General features: G+C 39.7%; 1 protein-coding gene across 1 annotated transcript; it reads right to left on the bottom strand.

Moving 5' to 3' along the window:
* Positions 1-1,322: 1,322 nt before the first annotated feature.
* On the bottom strand, positions 1,323-20,731 carry GABRD (gamma-aminobutyric acid type A receptor subunit delta). The gene is made up of 9 exons (XM_082009320.1): positions 20,199-20,731; positions 10,630-10,742; positions 9,986-10,053; positions 8,874-9,094; positions 7,401-7,483; positions 5,011-5,148; positions 3,936-4,091; positions 3,124-3,335; positions 1,323-1,862 (listed from the first exon to the last, which is right to left on the bottom strand). The coding sequence occupies exons 1-9, from the start codon at positions 20,264-20,266 to the stop codon at positions 1,563-1,565; spliced, it is 1,359 nt and encodes a 452-aa protein (XP_081865446.1). The 5' UTR covers positions 20,267-20,731; the 3' UTR covers positions 1,323-1,562.
* Positions 20,732-20,961: the final 230 nt, after the last annotated feature.

Genomic DNA, 20,961 nt, shown 5'->3' with positions numbered 1-20,961 from the left:
TTATTGCAATTACAACTATTAATCATCAGCCATTACATTCAAGATTCTCATCTTCAAAGCCCAGAGCAGCTCTTCTCTTATCTACATATATTACATATACATCTTGTTTAATCTGGCACTTCCCCATGCTCCATTCCATCATAGCTTTCAGCCTTGTTTTGCTTCCTTCTTTCCCTCCCTCTCTCATATCACATTTTCTTCTGTGTCAATCCCTATATTTGAAACAACCTCTCACTTTTAAGGCAACAAAATCCTCAACAAAAAGTTCCCTTTTAAACTGTCTTGCATTGGTTTCCTACACTAACAATATTTAAGTTGTTTTAATCCATATCCCAATATATTTACTGTGGAGTTTTTTAGAGATTAATTATGAAACTTGTATTTGTTGTGAATACTGCATTCATTTGCTGAGTTCACTGGAATTACTTACAGAACAAAGTGTTATTTTGCATGAGATGGGTGAGAGGATCTAGTCCTGAATTAAGGAGTGTGTATGAGTACCCACAAATTTCACTGTCAAATAATGGAAGTGAAGAGGCTTAGCATATTAGGTCAGCCTCTGAATAAAAATGGCAAAAATATCCAAAGCAACTGAGTAACTTAAAGCCATTTACGACATTTTTTTACTTCACTCAGCTATTTAGGGACAGATGCAAAAAAGATATTTTCAGAAGCACACATGGTAGATGCTCACTGAAAATTAACAGAAGAAATTCCAAAGTCCTTCCTGAAAATGGAGTCTGAGTTCCTTCATTATCAAACACCTTTAAAATTTTTCCCAATCCAACACAGGAAGCCTGAGCTTTCCCTGTGTTTCTAAATCACTTTTACCTATTTTGGGGCCTATTAAACTAATAAACATTACTGTGTTTAAGTGTTTAATCTTTCATTAGCTTAGATCTGAAATGTAATACAGTTATTATTAACAATTCAGTAGAAGTTTATGTAGGATATTTTATTTCATGCTGTGACTAAGAGCGCTGAAATGTTTTCAATACTTTATCCAAGACAAATAATAATTTAAGAAAAAGCCTCCACTCCCCTCTATTCGCTTTTACTTTGTTAATGAGATTTTTATGATTAAAAACTCCAACTTTACCACTACTGTTAAACCTAGACCATCCCACAGAAGGGCAGATGCAGAAAACACTTGTGTAGAAATGAGGAATTAGCTCTTCCATTACAAAAATGGAAATGTTCTGAGTGTGAAAAGTCAAATCTTCATTACCAATCAACCCTTAAAGTAGAGGAAAACCGTGGTAATTTAAGATTTAAACCTTTGCTGCAAGTATGTACATATCAAAAATTGTCTCATGGTAACACAGGAAATAAGGAGCTGGGATTGTTTGGCAGAGTACAATTGTTACGGTATCAAATCAGACATAATAAATTGCTGCTTTTAGTAGGAACTGATAGCAGGACTTTCTTGACTTCAGAAATGTCTCGAGCTTACTGGAAAATATGTTGAGATGAGATGGACTAATACAGTTTCAGCAAGGGCTTTTTAGTCCGTACGTATTGTTCAATTTGTAGCTCTTCACGTTAATTTTTCTTTTTTTTTTTTACATTGTGTATGCAACCCAGTATATAACATTGACTGCTGCAAAGGCTGCTGGGAACACGGCTCTGGCATATATATCAATGGTATCAGCATCAATGGGCTTAAAGAGGGACTTCAGACCACTCTTTTTATCCAGTTTCATTACTTGCTGCTGTTTTGTCTCTCCAGTTTCTATTTCTATTGTGCCATATGATCCAGGCAGGCTTCTGGGAATACGGTGCTGCCTATTGGAAATGGCCAGTTCCTGGTTCACACCAGCTATGGAAAGGGAAAACAGAACAATGGCATTCTTCACATTTATCTGCAAAGGAAAGAGGAGAACCTGTAATAGCAGTTTATAGGGCAAAGGTAGTGTACTTCATCCAAGCTAGCCATGATCCTGATATGGTGAAATACCTATGAGATCCATAAGTGCTGAATGGTATTTATCACTTGCTTTGGCAGAAGGACCACTGAAAGACTCTGTGCTACCACGTCTAAATTATGGTTATAATTTTACATGCTGTGAATTACCAAGGCACCATTGAGACAGCATGCTTAGGCCCTCCTGACTGAAAACAATTGACTGACTTTAAGGAGACAGTTATCCCATTGTGTGGCCAAAGCCAAAAGGCAATTCTGAGGCTCTTGTCAAAGCTGAGAGAATGTGGAGGTGGGACAGAAAATGAATATGGATCAGTCATATCCTCTACAACTTAATAAAATGAAGTAATAATAAATACCCAAGGTGCCAGAGAGTTAAAAAATATGTAGGCCTGGACTACAAATTGTGAATTGTCAAAAAAAACCCCGTTCCTTAATCAATTCACTCTGCTTCATCACTAACATGCATATATGTACGTGAAGAAAGCAGCAAAGCCATCTGGAGTCCCTGGAACAAATTTCATCTGCAGACTCCTTTGTTCAGTTTCACTGGGCTTCATTTCTACATAACTTACATCCATGCTAATTATACCTGCGTTTACCTTACGCAGCTTGGGTGTAAAAAATATAATCTCCAGGGAACAACACGAAGACTACAGGCCTAGTTTTTGTTTTGCGGAGAGCATTTTATTATGTGTAGCAGAGCTAAAAGAGTCTTAGCAGAAGCATCTACCAAAGAATACCTTCTGAGAAAAGGCCTTTCTTCCCCGTCTCATGTAATACTGTCATTAACGACTTTGCTCTGACCCTACAGGAGTAACTCAAGGTTACTGTAACTTACGCTAAGGACTGGACAAATATCAAAGGATCTAAATGTATTCTCAAAGTATAAGACATACAAACTTGGCTCAAGGCATACTTTGCCTCCCTTCTTATTCATTCTCTCTTATTCTTCATTTCCTGTCTTAAATACAGCAACAAACCATGTAAGAATATGTTGTCTTTAGTGCTAACCATGCTGCAAGGGGAAATTAGCAGTTGCATTTGGTTGCTGGTCATGTTAATGTGACAAAAGAATTAACCATGATTTTTTTTTTTTTTTTTTCAAAAAGGGTAGAAGAATTTGCTTCCATAGTAGAAAAAGGTCATGATGCTGGGTGATTGCTTTTGCAAAGTTATTCAGTATTACGCTTACTTACCTCTCCACTCTGCCTTCTTGCCTTTATCTTGTTCTTTTGCTTTTTCATGTAGTCAGCATTGAAATGTGCAAATGCATATTCTACCAGTGCAGCAAAGACAAACACATAGCAAATCCAGAAGTAAACATCAAGTGCCTTGATGGCAGATGCTCGTGGAAGTGAAGATCGGGCACTGACCATCAGTGTAGTCATAGTAAGAACAGTAGTTATACCTGCAGTGTAGTGTGAGAAATTTTATTTTAGGTTTCATGGTATACACTATAATAAGTGTATTTACTAATCTGAAGCTGAAGAGTATTTTCACAGTAGAAGCCCCTTAATAGTGTGGCTTCTGATTTTCAAAACAGGGGAGCTTGTAAAAAACTGTGCGTTTGTATGACTAAGGCAGCTCTGAACATGTTATCCTTGGTTTTGTTCTAGATCAGGACAAACAAAACCAGAAGACTTAGCCCTCAAAAACTTTTGCATCTGGTCTTGCAACCCTTACTCAGGCAAACATATCCAGAAGCTCTAAGAACACTTTTTTGTTGCTGTCCCAGTTCCTTCAAATCAATTCTTTCACACATCTGCCTCACATGCATTATTGCTTTTAACCATCTTTAGATGGTTATATTCTGTTCTTTACTGAGACAGCTGCTCTGATAGGATGACAGAAATTAAAACATGAGGGAAATCTTGTAAAGGACCCTCTCTTCTGTAAGTATAAACATAGTATTCATAAATGACCTTCACAGAAAATGAGCATTATTAGAGAGCATAATTTCAACTTCAGCATACCCTTCCCTGTTAGCTCCCCAAACTGTCTATTTTACCTAGTGACACTCTGGCAGGCACAGCTGACTGACTGATCCAGAAGGATACCCATGACATGGCCACTAGTAGGATAGAAGGAACATAAGACTGAATGATGTAAACTCCTCGATTGCGCCGAAGGTGGAAGTGGAGACTGAGCCTGGGAAACTGACCTGCTGGAAAAAAAGAGCAGACAAAGAAAGATTCTGACTGTGTGAATTAGAGTTGAACTGATTCAAAATAACATTTCTTATAACGACACAGATCTACATTCTTAAACATATTTCAGACAAGGATCACAAAAAGCTTTTTTGAATGTTGTTCAATTAGTCTTCATAAACCCTACACGAGGTACTGCAGTTCTCATTAGCACTGTTAGCTAAGAATAGGTCAAATGACTTGTCTCAGGTCATATCAATGCCAGATCTGAAAATAAAATCATGAGTCTTCTTGAATAACAGTATTGCTTCAAAATGTGTACTGTCTTATCATCTGCTGTAGAAAGTCCTCCAGATACTAAATTTAGATTTTTTAAAAGGCCAAGTTAATTTCAAACTCAAAAAAGAGCTTAGAGGAGATGTGCAGCATAAATGAGAATCTGAATACATGAAAGAGGATGAAAAATCAGCAGGAAAGAAATTACTCCAGTCTTTCACAAACATTGCAATAAACCCAGTGATACACATACACGCCACTGACTTCTACTGGATAGAATTAGAATGAGCTGACTGTACATCATAAGCCTCATAACATCAGGGCTAATGGAAATTTTTCTTTACCCAAAGTTGCAAATTAGGTCAAGAAAATGTGAGCTATACCTCAAGTGTTTTTTCTCAAGTGCTGTCTCGCTACTCCATGCAGTATTTTGTCAAACATACAGAGCTAAAGGACATAATATGTTACAGTGGCTACCTGAAGGCTCAGCAAAGGTTGGCATTTTTTGCAAGCGTAAGTTAAAGAAAACTCTTATAAGACACCTGACATGTTCTTAAATTAATTACTTAAGAAGAGGGATTTTCTATTATAGATATAGGAGGTTTCCCTATGCAGGAAAAAGTCATATACTGTCCCTGAAATTAAGACAGATCCTGTTACCAGATTTGATGTTCATCATTTCTGTTGTGAACTGGTAACTGGTAATTGTGAATTGAGCAAGCTGCAGCTTATCCAGCCCATGGATCTCCTCCTGGTTTTCTGACCAGTGGTAGACGATGTCCTCTGAAGAGTAGCCATCTGCCAAAAGAAAGCTGAATAAACATAAAGTTTGAGGAAGAAATTAAGAACTTAGAGGACACATAGTGGAAGTCCTCCAATTCCTCTGCTATGCTGATTTTCATCGGTCCCGTTGCAAGCATGCTGTGATTCAGTCTGGATAATCCACTGTCCTGGCAACATCAATGTTGCCAGTGTCACATTGGGGTAGTTTTCCTACAGGGAGAATAATCCAAGTGGATTCACTCTGACTAGCAATATGTGGTATGGCACAATGCACTTCAGTGTCATGAGAAACATTCAAATTATCTCTCAAAAAGCTCATTTGCATACTGACTTGGAGTAGCTGTTACCATGGCACTCGAACTAACCTACTTACCCCTGCACTGTGGTTGGATTTCAGAGTCACAGAAGTTTCTGATAGTAAAAGACAGTAACTACCAAATCTAACCTATCTATGTCTGAAGACAGGTCAGAGTGCAATTCTGTACTGCAAGTCTATCTCCAAGTTCACAAATTGATTTTAAGAGATAGGTGCTCGGTACCAGTCAGGGAAACAGATTTCCTTTGTCAGGGATTCCCCCAGTGTCCTCAAGAGGTAAGCATCCAGTTGGCTCTGTATCTCCCCTTGCAAGCCTTACAGTGCTTTTACAAATGGACACTGCATGAAAGTATACAGCCAAATTGGTCCTATGAGTCCCCACTCTTGGAAACAACTGTTAGGACCCCCCAGGCTTAACGTAGTTCAATAAGAAAACAATGCCTACGCGAACTGCCTATGCAGTGTTTTTCTGTCAGTTCTAACAGCTTTTGAACTTCCTCAATATTTTGAAACCAAAGTGACAAAAAGGTAAAGGTTGCAAAGATTTCAGAGATGCTAGATTCTTGAAAGTTTTGTAAGAAATGGGCGCAGAGAACAGAAAATCAAACTTGTGCATCCAGTTAGAGAACAGCAGTATAACTCAGACCCATGTCCATGCTGAGATGCACCAGCTAGCCTGACAATCACCACGTATATCAGCCTATTAATGACTGCAGTTTGGCATGGGTGGGAGCTGGAAGATAACTGCTAGGGAGAGGTGCAGGGCACCAGGGACGTGAGAGAAGGGGGGAATATGTATGAGGGGATTTATGTAATATGCAAATCCATAGGAAATTGATCTTTGCTAGTTTTGCTGTTAATGGACAACTTGCTACTAAATCATTCATTTGTTTAAAGAGGCTTTATTTCTACGTGTTTGTTTCACTGAATTCAAAACACTCAAATTCAATTAAAAAATTCAACCACCACCAAAACTCCCTGCAGAACTTGCTGGGAAAGAGAATTGATGGCTGGTTCACTGTCTGCTGTCTCTGCATTTGGTGATTACCTAAGTAAAACTGTAGATCGCGATTTTTTACAGGATAAAATGGTATTGTGGTTAATTGCCTAGAAAACAAAGTCAGTGCTAAAAAAGAAAAAGATAAATTTGCATCAAGAGGCCAGTGGATTTGCTCAGAAACTGCTATTCACAAACCTCTGCAACCCTCAAGACCTGTAGACCGCAAAAGGTCAGATTCATTGCCATTGATTAGGTGGTCCCTGCTTGTGTCAGTGGTGAATTTCATTCAAAAGTATTAATGCTCATGGGAATTACATGCTGATCATAGATCAAATACAGGTTGGATAAAATATAAATTCATTCTTCACCCTCCTTTGTGAGGACAAATGAATTTAAGCCGTATTCTGATTGATTTCTGTGTAACAGATACAGGAATGCCTAGGCAAACTAAACAGCTATGTAAGGGTTAGTCACAATGGCATTCATTAAAAGCAGAGAATTCTTTCTTTTTCCTATTTTCTCATAAAGAAAAAATAGCACATCAAATTTTGCCTGTGGGCTTCTCTACTTATTCTCACTGGATTTGATGCAAACCTCAGTAATGCTAGTGACTGTCACAATTGCACTAGGTTTTACATCAAGCACAAAGTTCCAGACATTTGTAGGTTGTTCATTTGTACAATCCAGGACTATAAGTTGTTCATCTTCATTAAATTAAATCCTATAGTTTTGAATTGGATCAGAGCTGAACTGGAATTGAAAAGTCCATTGTCTAATGCCCAAGACAGAGAATGAAGGGATTCATGCTTGTACCCGTTATTTCTGCATCCCAAGGCACCCCTTACATCGACTAAAGCAGAATCATTCCAGCAAGCTCCAGCAAGCGAAGTACCATATATGCAGGCTTTAAACAAAATACAGATTATATGAAACACTGTACTCAGCCCTTACAGCTCTCCAAATCCAACATGCATTCTTGCTCATCCATTGGATACTTGGAAAGGTCCATGTCACAGGCCACTGTTGAGGTAATCCTGTTCCAAGCAACGTGAAGACCAGTTAGTTGCATTTAGACAGAGCCTTTTCCTCAGAACTCAAAGACTAAATGGATGTACTGGCTTTGGCTGGGATAGCGTTAATTTTCTTTGCAGTAGCTCATATGGGGCTAGGTTTTGGATTTGTGGTGAAAACAGTGTTGATAATATAGAGATGTTTTCGTTATTGCTGAGCAGTGCTCACACAGAGTCAAGGCCTTTCCTGCTTCTCACCCCACCCTACCAGTGAGTAGGCTGGGGGGCACAAGAAGCCGAGAGGGGACACAGCCAAGACAGCTGGCCCCAGCTGAGCAAAGGGATATCCCATACCATATGGCATCATGTGCAGCATATAAAGCTGGGGGAAGGAGGAGTCGGGAGATGTTGGGTGTGATGCTGTTTTGTCTTCCCAAGTAACTGTTACATGTGATGGAGCCCTGTTTTCCTGCCTTCCTGGAGATGGGAAGTAGTGAATGAATTCCTTGTTTTGCTTTGCTTGTATGCGCGGCTTTTGCTTTGCCTATTAAACTCCCTTTATCTCAACCCACAAGTTTCTCACTTTTACTCTTTTGATTCTCTCCCCCATCCCACGGGGCTGCACTGAGTGAAGCAGCTCTGTGGTGCTCAGGTGCCAGCTGGGGTTAAACCACAAGGGGAATCTTTGAAACCTTAATACTAATACAGGAAGCTATTTTCAAAATCCTTATGGCTATTGTCTTTACTAAGTCTGTGGGAAACCCACAGGTGGGGGGAAATTGAAGAAAGGTCAAATGTCTAATGTCACGAGGACACTTCAGCTACTTCTGATGATAAAAAGGACTTTTCTGAGTCAATGTTACTCCCTTCCACTGCCTCCAAGATCACCTTATGGGTGACTTCGGACTTACGATTTCAAAGGTGCACACCCATTAATTTTTAGAACATTACACAACTAACTTTAAATACAGGTACTGTGTTCTAGCAAGAACACTCTTCCAAAGTGAGGAAATACTACTTTCTTCATTTGAAAGATGGGGAAAGTTGAGCCTAGATGAGGCTCATAGTTGCCTGGGAAAATAGTGAGAGAGTGGAGAACAGAATCTTTGCTCTGTATTCAGCATCTCCTTGCCTGGTGACCAAATAGTTATGAGATGCTTATCTCCCATTAAGGACATTCTGAAAGCGATCAGTGATGATGAAATGGAAAATGTGTTACTGTTGCAAAAGATACCTTCCTGGCAGTGTAATCCTTTTAAAGCAAAGGGATCTCTGATAGGCATCACTAGTACTTTCATCTGTTTTAAATTAATAATTATTTTAGGAAATCATCCTAGGAAAATTGAGTGATTACTTTATATTCTGTTCAAAAAGTTAACACATGATAAGAGTACTCTTGCACCCTCTCACTCACCTGATGCTGTATAAAATGACTCCATCTGGCTGGAGCCTGATAAGTTTGTTTTCCACGGTCACATCGTGGAACCAGGCAGACTTGGCATTTACTATGAAAGTATCTGGCAACCAGAGCTTGTCCACAAACCGGCTGTCTAAGCCCAAAGTTTCATTGGTGTGGTTGTAAGACAGCCGGTCATCTCGCCAGCTCTGGTGTAAAAACACTGTCATGGTGTATTCCTATGACGAGAGAAATCCCAATTAAAAAGTGATGCTAAACAAACACAATGATAATGCCTTGGGACTTGGTCAAAAATCATTTTATTAGCCTAGAAATGTATTACCTGTTTCCTCTGCAAATAAGTATTTTTATACTTAGTCAACCATAGAGTTGCCCAAGCATTTTAATTTCTGTCATATGCTTCTACCATGGATAAACCCAAGATATCAAAAAGTGATTCAATATCAGTGCTATATATAACATGTTGCAAGAGTTACATATGTCTTAATGAAGAAAATCAGTTTATTTATCTCCACAAGTACAACTTTTGTTTTTGAAGGTTCTTTTAAAGCAAAACTAAAAATTAGCTGAAGTTATGTATCTGTAATAAAGTGAAAGGATGGAGGGAAAGTCAAAGTTTTGGTTTTAAAATTAAATCTATTGTGTTTCAGAAATGCAGTTAATTCATGCTGATGTTTGTTTATGTGACTTGTAAGTTGTTGTACTCCACTGCTTTACTGAAAGGTTTTTACACAAAAAAGAGGAGCCAATTGTTCCCGTAGCTTCTTTTTTGGAAGTATCTGTGATGAAAAGGAATTTGAACAGAAGTTGGAGTCAATGCTTAATATTAGTCTTTCTGTTAATAAGTGCTGCACAAATCCAACCTTGCTAACTGTAGTAAGAAATCTCAGGGACTCATACACGGCTAGATTCTTGTAATTGTCAATGTCTGCCAGAAGAGACTCTGCCTGTGTCTTAAAATACAATGTTTGCGCTTTGCAGTATCTTCTTGTGGTAATTTCTGCACTCCAGACATGCTGGAGATCAACTGTCTCTCTATTTAGTTTTCTACACTTTCTATCATTGCAGTACATACGTTCACAACTTAGTAGGTTTAACTGATAACATACCATGTTCACTTCTGAGATGTGGTCAATGCTGGCTACTTCAATTGCAAGAGCAACATTAACAGGAGGACCTGAGAAAAAATGTTTGAATGGGGTGATTTATGTTATCATAGTACCTATAAAAATAGATGACCCAAGACTGTTAATTCTTTCATACAGAATGAATTCATAAAAGTGTTTTCCATGATAAAATACACTTTACAAGTAAAATCTACCTCAGAGCAAGAGATTTAAATCTTTTACAGATTGTGTCCTCTATTTCCAACAGAACACCTCGCTTCAGTGATAAAGGACATGAGATGCAATCACGACTACTGAAAATTATGGAATCGCTTCAGGAAACCATATTACCTAGTTTAAGACAGCGTGGCTTCAAGCAAATGCAGAAATTATTGCCACTTTATGTAATCCAAAATTCCTTCAACTTAGATATCAGTGATTTAAGATATCAGCAAGAAGACTGTGTTGCTATTTCTGTTGTACAGTCTGTCTTTTTTCAAGATCAAGCAAATTGTTGATTGTTATTATGTCCAGTATCCAGGTGATAGATAACCACAACCTTTAATCATGTAGAGGATGAAGTTCACATAAACATCAGAGGGTAGAAGGATTGTAAGAAAAAAGACACATTATTCTCAAAGTCTCACCTCCAATCCCAGGCCTGAAATTACGTGCATAACCCTTCATTAAGTCATCCAGGTTGGGTAACCAGGATATTTCGATGTTGGAACCTATGTAATCTCCGATGTCATTCATAGCTCTAGGTAAAGAGAATAAGTATCTTTTAAAACTTAGCCATGTTTACAAACAGAAAAATAACAAAAAATGGAAGACATTGACTTCTTTTACACCAGAGACCACCTACAGTATCATCAGCTATATTGGTAATTTCGTAGAAAAATACTGTGTATAGATATGAAAACTATTTCAGATATTTCTGTTTAAATCAAAGCATATTTCAGGCAAGAATATGGCCTCTTCCTAAAATACAAGCACATACTTTTTCAAGTTTTTTTTCTTAAAAAAAAAAAGTAGGAAAAAAAAGACTTAGAAATTTAAAGAAAGCATGAGGGAAACCAAGATACTTTGTATAGTGCATAAAATGCATCTGTGGATGCTGAAATTCAGCTGCCTGGGTAGCAGGACACAGCAGCTGTGACAGCTCCTAGTACCACTGCGGAACAGCTGAGATCAAGAAGGCTGGCATATTGTCAGCTTTGATGGGAAAACAGTAAAAATTACATAGCTGGAATTTGGATTTAACATCTTTGATACTGTGAAAAGTACCATTTGGGCCTCAGAAATATGAAAATAAATGCTAATAGAAGGTGTACAAACACCTGAAAACCACAAAGTTATGGTCAAAAAGGAGATCTCATTGAAAAAGTGAACAGCTGAAAGCATGGAAGCACAAAAGGGGGCATCTCCACAGCCCCTACCCAGCAGAGAGCTGCCTGTGGGCCAGACCCAAACCTCGGAGGGAGTGCGCTGTGGCACTGGAACTTGGGAGGCTGTCCATTGCGCCTGGAAGTTCTCCCTCATTCAGAGATGAAGAGGTGGCTGCCTAGAGTCCAGGCAACTCAGGAGCCTCCAGAAACCTCGAGAGGGGCCTATCGTTCTGCAGTGCTGAGAGTGATGAGCCTGAAGGATTTGGCCGATGTCCTGGAACCTGAGGTGTGCTCCACAATCCTAGAAATGCAGGGGCAAGAATCCTGACTATGGTCCTGGATTTGGGGCCATTCCTGTCCATGGTGTTGAGCAGTAAATGAGGTATCCATAACACTGAAATGTCTCTCCCGCTCCCCCTTCCCACAGGTACCCCAGAGTTTTGGGCATATATGGGTCATTCCACCATGCTGGGAGGGCCTGTGCTCACCTGCTTGTGCTGTTTTGCACTTGCCAGCATCAGCCAGTGTGGGTGCTTGGCCACCTGTCCTCAAGTCAGGAGTGTGGGATGCCATAATGCACACATCCTTTTGTACTCACTCTTAGGACCCGGGTGAGCCACCAAACAGGCAGTAGGTTTTGTTTGGGAGGTAATATTTTGCTTCAGATTTGTGCAGCATGCCACAGTCCTAGAAATAAGGCTCCATCTCTCAGGTGCTAGGCATATGCTTCTTTCTGATCCAGTGATGCTCCTTGAAGACATTAGCACAGTTTCTTGTTGCCATTTTCCACCACCTGGGAGATGCTAGCCCCTCAACCCTCCTGGTACAAGCAGTTATGTGGATATTCCATAATCTCTTGTGAACAAAGGCAAGCTTATACTGTCTTCATTAACTGTTTAAACTGAGCTGGCAGACTCCATTTGAAGCAGATCTGTGCCTGCTCACATAATTCCTCTTGACGGCACTGTGATTGACATGACAGGAATAGATAAATGAAGGACTGTGACGATGTCTACCACAACTATTCACACAGAGAAAATTTGCCAGTGGTTTGAGAGGGCCTGAATCTGAATGCAAGTACTATATCGAAACGATCTGAGCACTATTACGGCATGTTCCACAGAGTCCAGCAATAAATATGGCATTTGAGAGATATATATCGCTAGTAACTGAAGAGAAACTCGTTAAACGTTGATGGAAGGCTGCAGAGTAATATCCATAAACATATTCTGCCTCGGTACTTACATAACTTTCTCAGAGTGTTCATGCGACATTGACCCACATAAAACACATGTTTTTTGTCTCCAACATATGCCAGTCTGGGAATTCAGCTCAGCACATGCAGTTACTGCTAGCACAGTAGCAGAGTACCCTACAATAACCAACTCTTCTTCTCACAGGGGACTGAAAGAAAAATCTTTGATTGCCCTGGTCAGAAAATTCTCACCTCACATGTATGTAGTCAATTATATAAGGAAGCAGTTCTGGGATTACAATGTATAAATGTAAGTCCTGAGCAGCAGGGACACTGAAAACTTGCATTAGCAGAGTTGTCAAAGCTTAAGTGACCTTAAAACATAGGGACACTGCTCCAAAGTGAAGCTTTATTAGTTCACAACAAGCTGTTAAAATTAGGGTTATATACTAAATTGCATTTATAATGTTTCCTTGCCATGAGCACACTTGTGTATGTTCATCTCAAATTACTATCTCAGATATTTCTCAGGTTCCTCTATCTCTTCTGAGTAAGGATCTTGGAAGACTCAGAGCTATATTTTCAGCTACATAAATTGGAATAACATTGATTTAGACAAGGGCTTTGAAGATTTATAACAGATGTTGACAGAGTTTTTGCCTTCTTTATTGGGTGTCATCAACTATATGCTGTTTCCTATGTGCTGGTCTTTCAATCATCCAACTGTCAGTATTAGATTAAATTATAGTTTCATAATACTTCGCAAGATCCAGATGCTAAGGTATGGCATTCTTCTGCAATACCATCAAACACTGAAGTTCAGAAATTCTTTCATTTATTTTCTTTTACATTCACTACCCTACTTCTGGAAATACTGAGGCTATCAGTTAACACAGAAAACAATTTTTTTTTTTTAATTAAGGCCTTGGCAGATTAGAGAATATAAGACTATACTGAATGTATTTTGTTTAAAAAACGTACTTATTTGTAACTTGTAAGTCTCGGCCATAGCGATGTAATGGTATTCCTAATGGGTAAAATATCTGAGCTCCTTTTATAGGTAAAGAATGATACTTATGTCTTTTCCTAATTAGAATAAATAACTACAATATGCTTGAATTAATATATCTGCCTAAAATCTCTTTGCCTTTTCAGTAGAAGATGGTGCTTTTCCACTCATGTTGCTAAAACTTCAGCCAATTTCTGTAGCATTTTGAAAACAATACTCGAGTCAAAAGGTGGCTGCACTGTAGTGACCTATCTTGCGTGCCTGATCTGTGAGGATGGGAGAATCTACCTTATGCTTCCTACATACACAACAGTATGAAAGTGCTAGGTACAAGTCATTGTAAAATTAGAATACCATGTATATTTATAAATACTCAACCTGAGAAAAATAGTAACAAATTCTGCTGCTCCCCTTTCACAATAGGTATTGCTACATGCGTGCATCAAGAACTCATCTCTGGATAACTGACTTATAATCAGTCACTTGCTATAAAAGAAGTAGTGTCACTATAAGAACTGCCAGGAGCCTCATCTGTTTTGAAAAAGCATTTACAGTATGCAGCACTTACCCTGTGTCAGTATTCTATTTTAAAGGCATTGACAAGAGCCATAGAGCTGAAAGGAAGTTAAAGTGACGAGAGTTGGGTTAAAAACTGTGGGCTGTCGCTTGCCATGTGTTTTAAGCAGATTACAATCTAGAGGGAGTTTTACCTAAATATCCATGACACAATTAAAAATAATCTTTTTTCTATTATTAATAAAGCCTTAGGGTCAGATCATCAGTGTAACAAATGTATTGAAGTTAGTGGAGCTATATGCACTTAATACCAGGGGGGGTTATTAAAATATTACAGCTGAAATAATTTCATGGCTAGATTTACTTTGTTGATGTTTATACTACTGGTTCATTTTTAAATTTCTTTGAAATGGGCAACAAAATTACTCTTACTCAGTTAGTGCCATTCTCACACACTAGCATGGTGCTCACAGGATGCCTTCTAGATACTCCATGAGAATATGTGAATCAGAATAACCTACAGTTTCATTTACAAACAGTTGTCACTGAGTGACCAAAAGCTCTTGCTAATATTAGGATTTTTTCATGCAGATTAAGGGACTAGAGCATCTCTCATATGAGAAAAAGCTGAGAGCGCTGGGACTGTTTAGCCTGGAGAAGAGAAGGCTCAGGGGGGATCTTACCAATGTGTATAAATACATGAAGGGAGGGTATAAAGAAGGCAGAGCAGGCTCTTTTCAGCGGTGCCCAGTGACAGGACCAGAGGCAATGGGCACAAACTGAAACACAGGAGGTTCTGCTTGAACATCAGGACACACTTATCTCACTGTGGGGTGACTGAGCACTAGGACAGGTTGCTGAGAAAGGTTGTGGTCTCCCTCCTTGGCGATATTTTAATGCCTTCTGAACGTGGGCCTGGGCAACGGGTGCTGGGTGGCCCTGCTTGAGCAGAGGGGCAGACAGGATGAGGTCCTTTCTAACCTCAACCATTCTGTGATTCTGTGAACCTACATTTTACCTTTAAATTTCCCAGTGATTACTTTGAACACACATATTCTTCAAATTACATTTTGTCAGACTGACACAGAGGCTGATGGAGCAAGGGAAACAATACAGACATAAGAACTAATGTTGCAGGGGCTGTATGCTTGGGTGTACGATTCAGCATGCTGTAAATGAGTCCAAGTTCTGCTTGTGTCAGTCTGATATATGCTCTTTAGGTCTAAAGTCGTCCCACATCCTCCAGCATAGCAGCCATCTCCCATTGCCCTCTTTTATGTCCATCAAGAATATTAAGGGAGAGGAGAAATAACAAACTAAAAAATATTATACTACCTGTAATATTTTCATTTCTTTTTTATCTGGTGAAGACAAAAGTGTGAATATTAGAAGATAGTATAGCAGTCCGCAGTTAAAAATGATGACTTTGTAAAGCAGACCTTTATTTTCATGGCACTTTACAGGCCAGTTTATGATAACTCCTTTGAGCCATTCCTCTAGACTTCTGTACATCAGATCCAGTGCTTTAAAGTTACATGAAAGACAGTGGGAAAATTTCATTCATCCTTGATCAGCAGTTGGGATTATATATGGCCTAAAATATTATTCATTTATTGTATCTGAAAAAGGAAGACCAGCAAGAGACATTGGAAGGGATTAACTTTTCACAGTGTAAGCAGTAAACATGAAAAGAAAGTAAACTACTATTAGTTGATTCAGCATCTTCATTTCCTGACATAAGCTGCTATAAAGCTTGTTTTAGTAAGAAAAAGACTTTGTAAAATTAAGCCATTGATTTGTAAGATTCAAGGGGCATAACAGCTCATCAAAAAGCTTATCTTTACTTTGCACCAGACCAGAGTGGGGTGCCTAGCTGACTGAATGGCAACATACTCATGTAGTAATATCAGTCTGGAAGTCATTCCCAAATCTAAAGCTGAAGAAAATGGTTTTTCATCCACACTCTGACTCTGTACGCATCTCATTTCAAGCAGATATTTTGAAGAATATATTTGTATCTGTCCATATCTGGAGTTCAAGCATTGTGAGAACTTCAGCAGAGTTCGTTATCAGCAGTAGCAAACAGATTACTGCTGTTTGAACTACGAAAAGAATAGATAGTTCTCTTGCACACTAGACAAAGGAGAGAGGAAATCACCATTGATAAACTGGGCAAAACTATGAAGCGCTTCATCCCTAACAAAACTGTCCATTACACAGGTTAGGGAAAGCAACTCCAAGCCATGAATCTCAAATGACAGAGCAAAGAAACGCATCTCTTTCAGAGCTAAGTACTATCAGTTCTAGAATAAAAAGTACATATATCCCAAAATCCTTTCTATCTGAGCTGAAATCTTTCTCCCAGCTGCTGCAGGACCATTGCATTCTCCTAATGTGGAGTGATCTGAAAGAGAAGCATCAATCAACTTGGACAGCAGATCTTTAAAGAACTTGTCAGGCAAGTGAGGTATTAGCCTGTCTTCACTATCTTCCAGCACACTACTTGAAAATGGTTGCTAGAAATTTATCAATATTACTAGAAAAATCTGGCAAGTATTTAAATTCCACCAAGGAAAGAGGCAATCTATGTGTTCTGTGTGAATGAGTGTACTACAGCAGCTGAACAAGAGAGAACATTAGAAATATTATTTTTGCACAGCAGTGCCAAAAGCTCTAGCAGCAGTGCAAAAAGCTCAACAGCACCTTTAAGTCAGTGTCCAATGAGATACCGATTTCAGGTCACACTTGTAGAGAGAGTGCACTAACCTTTTGACAAACATGTATAGCAGTAAGATGTGGAAAATCACTTTTTGCATCTCCTGTTTCTTCTTTATACCTGCTAATGATTCTTTTTGGACTGTGACAGTTGTTATATGAATCTTTTAACCTGGTAAATGGAAATATCATTTTGATACCAATGACTGAGATGGAGTACGTTTCATTTTCCTTGAAATAACCTTTTGGGGGCAAATGTCCCACATATCACTGCCATTCAAGAAAACTTTTCCTTGAGAAAAAGACAAGGAATATCCTGCAAGGTCAGTGAACAATCTGGCCTCTGTCAAACTCCAGGATTATCCAGAGCAGTATCCTTCCCACCTGCCATTCCTGACTCTAAGTGAAGCTTACTGTAAATATGTTTTGTATTTTGAAATGTAATTGAAAAAGCATTAGGCTTAATACATGGCAACCTTTTGAACATCAAAACCCTTATTTCCTCTCTGGGAGTTTTAAGCTACGGAAAATGGACCACTCTTTGCATATATTCACATGTTAAAGCTGCTCTGTTTCCATGAATAGAAGTAAAAGGCTGAGGGAGACACACAACAGAAGGACAATTCTATGCAAATGTATAAAAGTAATTTAACATAATAGAATCTTAAATATAAAAGATACACCTATTCTTAATTAGAGAATTGAAATATCTTTCTGTAAAGAATTACGAAGTACAGACACAGATCCCAAAACTCCTATCAATAGTACTCTTTCCCTGCGCCAATGAAGAAATATTTCACTAGGTGTGTTTCAGCAGATGATCTGATTCACTGTGACACGTTTATTATTGCAGCATCCCCAGCATATCAAACTCTGATAAAATAGCGGAAGCTACAGTCTTTGCCCCAAAGAGCTGTCAATCATATAAATGCCAAATGTCTTGCCACTAACCACTGTCTCAAGCAGACCAAAAAATACTACTTTTTCAAAATGTTTACTTGCAAACAGCACTGGCATAAGTAGGATATGCTGACTTAGGTTGAATTTGGCTCATTCATTTCAGTCAAATAGCACACATGACAGAGAAATTGCTTCAAATACAGCTCTCTAAAGCACCCTGAAAGGGTATTCAAAAATGCGGTGAGGAAGCAGGCTACATGTATTCCCCACTTCTCTCCTCTGACAAACCTTAACATTATTTTAATAGGTAGTTTTGCCTTTGGGAAGTCTTATGTCATACTGCTGAGTTCAGAACTTGCCAAAATATTCTTCCTTTTTTGAATATGTTTTTGCTTACACCTGTCAATATACAGTCCATGGAATTCACAAGCCGAGAATTTAGTGGGTTTGGATCTGTCATCATAACTATGAATCACATTACATTTAGAAAACAAAATCAGAGCAATAAAATGTAGCTATTGGCAGTTTTGCCCATTATTATAAAACCACAGTATTAATAAAATACTGCTCTTCATAAAAGCGTCTCTTACCAAAAATAATTATAGGTACTATCATATTAGAGAACTCCAAGGAAGAAGAATAAGGCAGTTAATGTGCTTCTTGGACCCTTACAAGAGAATTATTTCATAGGTCATCTATGTGTGAGTAATTTTACTGATGCAAAGATAAAATTTTGTTTAGTTCTGTTTAACTCATCAAAATTACACATATAAGCAAGGTTACTCACTTTTTACAAGATTAAACACTGTTCTGGCATAGCCACACTAAATCCTGAATCTTCAGAAAACGGTTGTACTAAACAGATCAGCTTTCTTTGACCATTGAATGTCTTACATTTTGGCGTATTTGGAAAACTACTACAAACTGAACAGTTAGAATTTCACAAGCTAGAATTTGCCTTGCCTTAGTCTCTGCCATGAGTATAGATGTTTCTAACAACCAACTCATCACTATTGTGTAAATGGAGGAAGAAAGTAAAGTAACTAAGTAATCAGTGCAAATATAAAATAATTTATCCAGTAAATTATAGGTTGCACACATCCTGGCAGTTGCTGTGCCTAGAAACACACCTTGAAGACAGAGGCTGAGAAGGCTGACTCTTCCTTAAAAATCTTTATTTTTCATTCTTTTATACCTAGATAGCACTTTTCAACCAAAATACTTAATGCTAGCCCAAGTGCAGATAGAGAAGCAGGATCATTGAAATCATGGGCAAGATCTTGAAGTCCCTAGGTCATAAACAGTATTTTGTCTGCGCTCACTGTAATACTGGATTGATTCAGAGCATGAGGGTGTCAGGATCTGACCCTGGATAACAGATTCAAGGTCATAGGATAAATCATTATGTCGGTCCTGAATAGGAGCAGTTGACTTGACACTTCCTCTAATGCAAGATCCTTCTCCTTTCCAGTGAAAAAAAATCAGATCTCACTAATTAATTCCAAAAACTGTAACAGCAATGTTACATCTTACTACAATTAACACTTTGCATCTTCTGCTCCTCTGAAGTTATTAATAATGTCTATAAAGTAGAAGTAGGAAGACCCCTTTAATACCACAGCCATCTCCGCTCTGGATGATGGAGGTGTGTTTTTACAGGCAGCAAGTTCTGTTTTACTCCCCCTTCTATTTTCATTGCATAATCATAGCAAGCATTCTCCACATACAGCCTCCAGATCTGTAGAGAATATATAGAGAACATAGCTGGTTGCCTAGCTAACACCTTCTGAATAAATGTGACTGAGAATTGCAAACATGTATCTTTACAGTTTATTATTTTAAGAACAGGTTGGCATTCTTCACACATTTTTTTCTAAGATCTCTGCCAGTCTCCTCCTCTTATCTCAAGTTCAGGAGACTTAATGAACCCATTAGAAAGGAATGTCTGTATTTGGAGTTGTTTAATTGTGTGCCTATGGAGGCCCTAAGCAAAGACGTTCGGTTCGTACCCCACTGGTTGTGCTGGGTTTTATGGAAGAGTTTCATGTTCAAGCAGGCCCCCTACAGAGCTGTTTAAGGGGATAAGGCTGGCTGGGATGTGCAGTGCCATTACAAAAAGTGATTGCCCCCAATTTAGAGTAAGTGCCTCGGGAAAAGGCTTCCGCAGGCATCCTGGTAAAAACACACCCCTTGATTAACCCAAGAAACTGCTGCTCAGTTGGCAGAAGTGCATCCTCTGCTAGAAGAAGAAGAAGAGGAAGATGGGGCACACTGAGGAAACTCTTCAGTCAAGACCCCTTTTTCTACTGAACAGTCACACAAGCAGTGGTAGCCCTTAAATGGAGAACATCCATGGGCAAAAGTGGGGGCCAGAGCTATGGGCAGAGGAAAGAGTAACAGCCACAGCCAGACGTGGCATTTTTCACCCCAGCCACACTGAAAGAACGGGTGTCTAAGGCCAGTCAAAGAACGAACGATAAGGCGTTTTCTTACCTGATACACCTGTGCTGTTGGGTGCACAGTAGAACCAAGGCAGGAAAAACCCAGGTAAGAAATTCCATTTTACTCCCATGTATTAGACAGTGGCAACCAAAACCCAGGTTCCCTGGCTCTCTTGGCAGCTCCACAGCTCCAGTAGTGTTGCCATCCCTGCTTGCTGGTATAAGTTGAGGTTAAGTTCAAAGCAATGTATTGTTGCTCAGCAGCAGCAGCCCCCACAATCTCTGCAGCGCCCGGGAGCCATGCAGGCAGCCAGAAATCCGGAGCCGGTAGCGGGGCACTCTCCTCCCCTGCGGGGGGGCACCTCGGCTGCGCTCCGCCGCCTCACTCCCACCCGGCGCCGCTGCCCTGCCTCGGCAGAGCTCCTCCGCGGCTCTCAGAAGCGCTTCGCTCTTCCTCCGGCCGGTTTGACCGGGTGCAAGGCTGGTGGCGGAAAATAACCTCCAGAACGACAGCTTAATCCCACCGAGCGCGGGGGAGAGCAAGCTAAAAGTGCTCCGGAGGTACCAGACATGTCCTGAGCAAATAATCACAGGGAGGAGGCGGGAGATGCAGCTGGAGCTAAGGGCAGAGGCGACTTGGCCATCGAGTGCAGGCAGCCCGGAGTGAGCCGAGATGCAGAGCAGGTTTACTCGGCGCAGGAAAGGGCATGTGGGCTGCGGGAGCCGGCTGTCGCTGCGTGCTGGCAGCGCGCCGCCTCCCCCGCCCCGCTCCTCCCCGTGCAAGCTCCGCTGCACAACTCCGGGCCGACCGCAGC

The sequence above is a fragment of the Phaethon aethereus genome, assembly GCF_964289735.1.
Source record: "Phaethon aethereus genome assembly, chromosome: 21".
NCBI lineage: Eukaryota > Metazoa > Chordata > Aves > Phaethontiformes > Phaethontidae > Phaethon > Phaethon aethereus.
The sequence above is the reverse complement of the archived record's forward strand: the minus strand, read 5'-3'. Positions and strand labels throughout refer to the sequence as shown.

Bases quoted from the DNA above. Each gene is read 5' to 3' on its own strand.
- GABRD (XM_082009320.1), bottom strand. From the start codon at position 20,266: ATGGAATTTCTTACCTGGGTTTTTCCTGCCTTGGTTCTACTGTGCACC. The intron at 10,054-10,629 runs GTGAGACTTTGA...ATTTTTTCTCAG, and splicing joins TTTCAGGCCTGGGATTGGAG to GTCCTCCTGTTAATGTTGCT. The intron at 4,092-5,010 runs GTAACAGGATCT...CTTTTTTTCCAG, and splicing joins AATGATGAACATCAAATCTG to CAGGTCAGTTTCCCAGGCTC.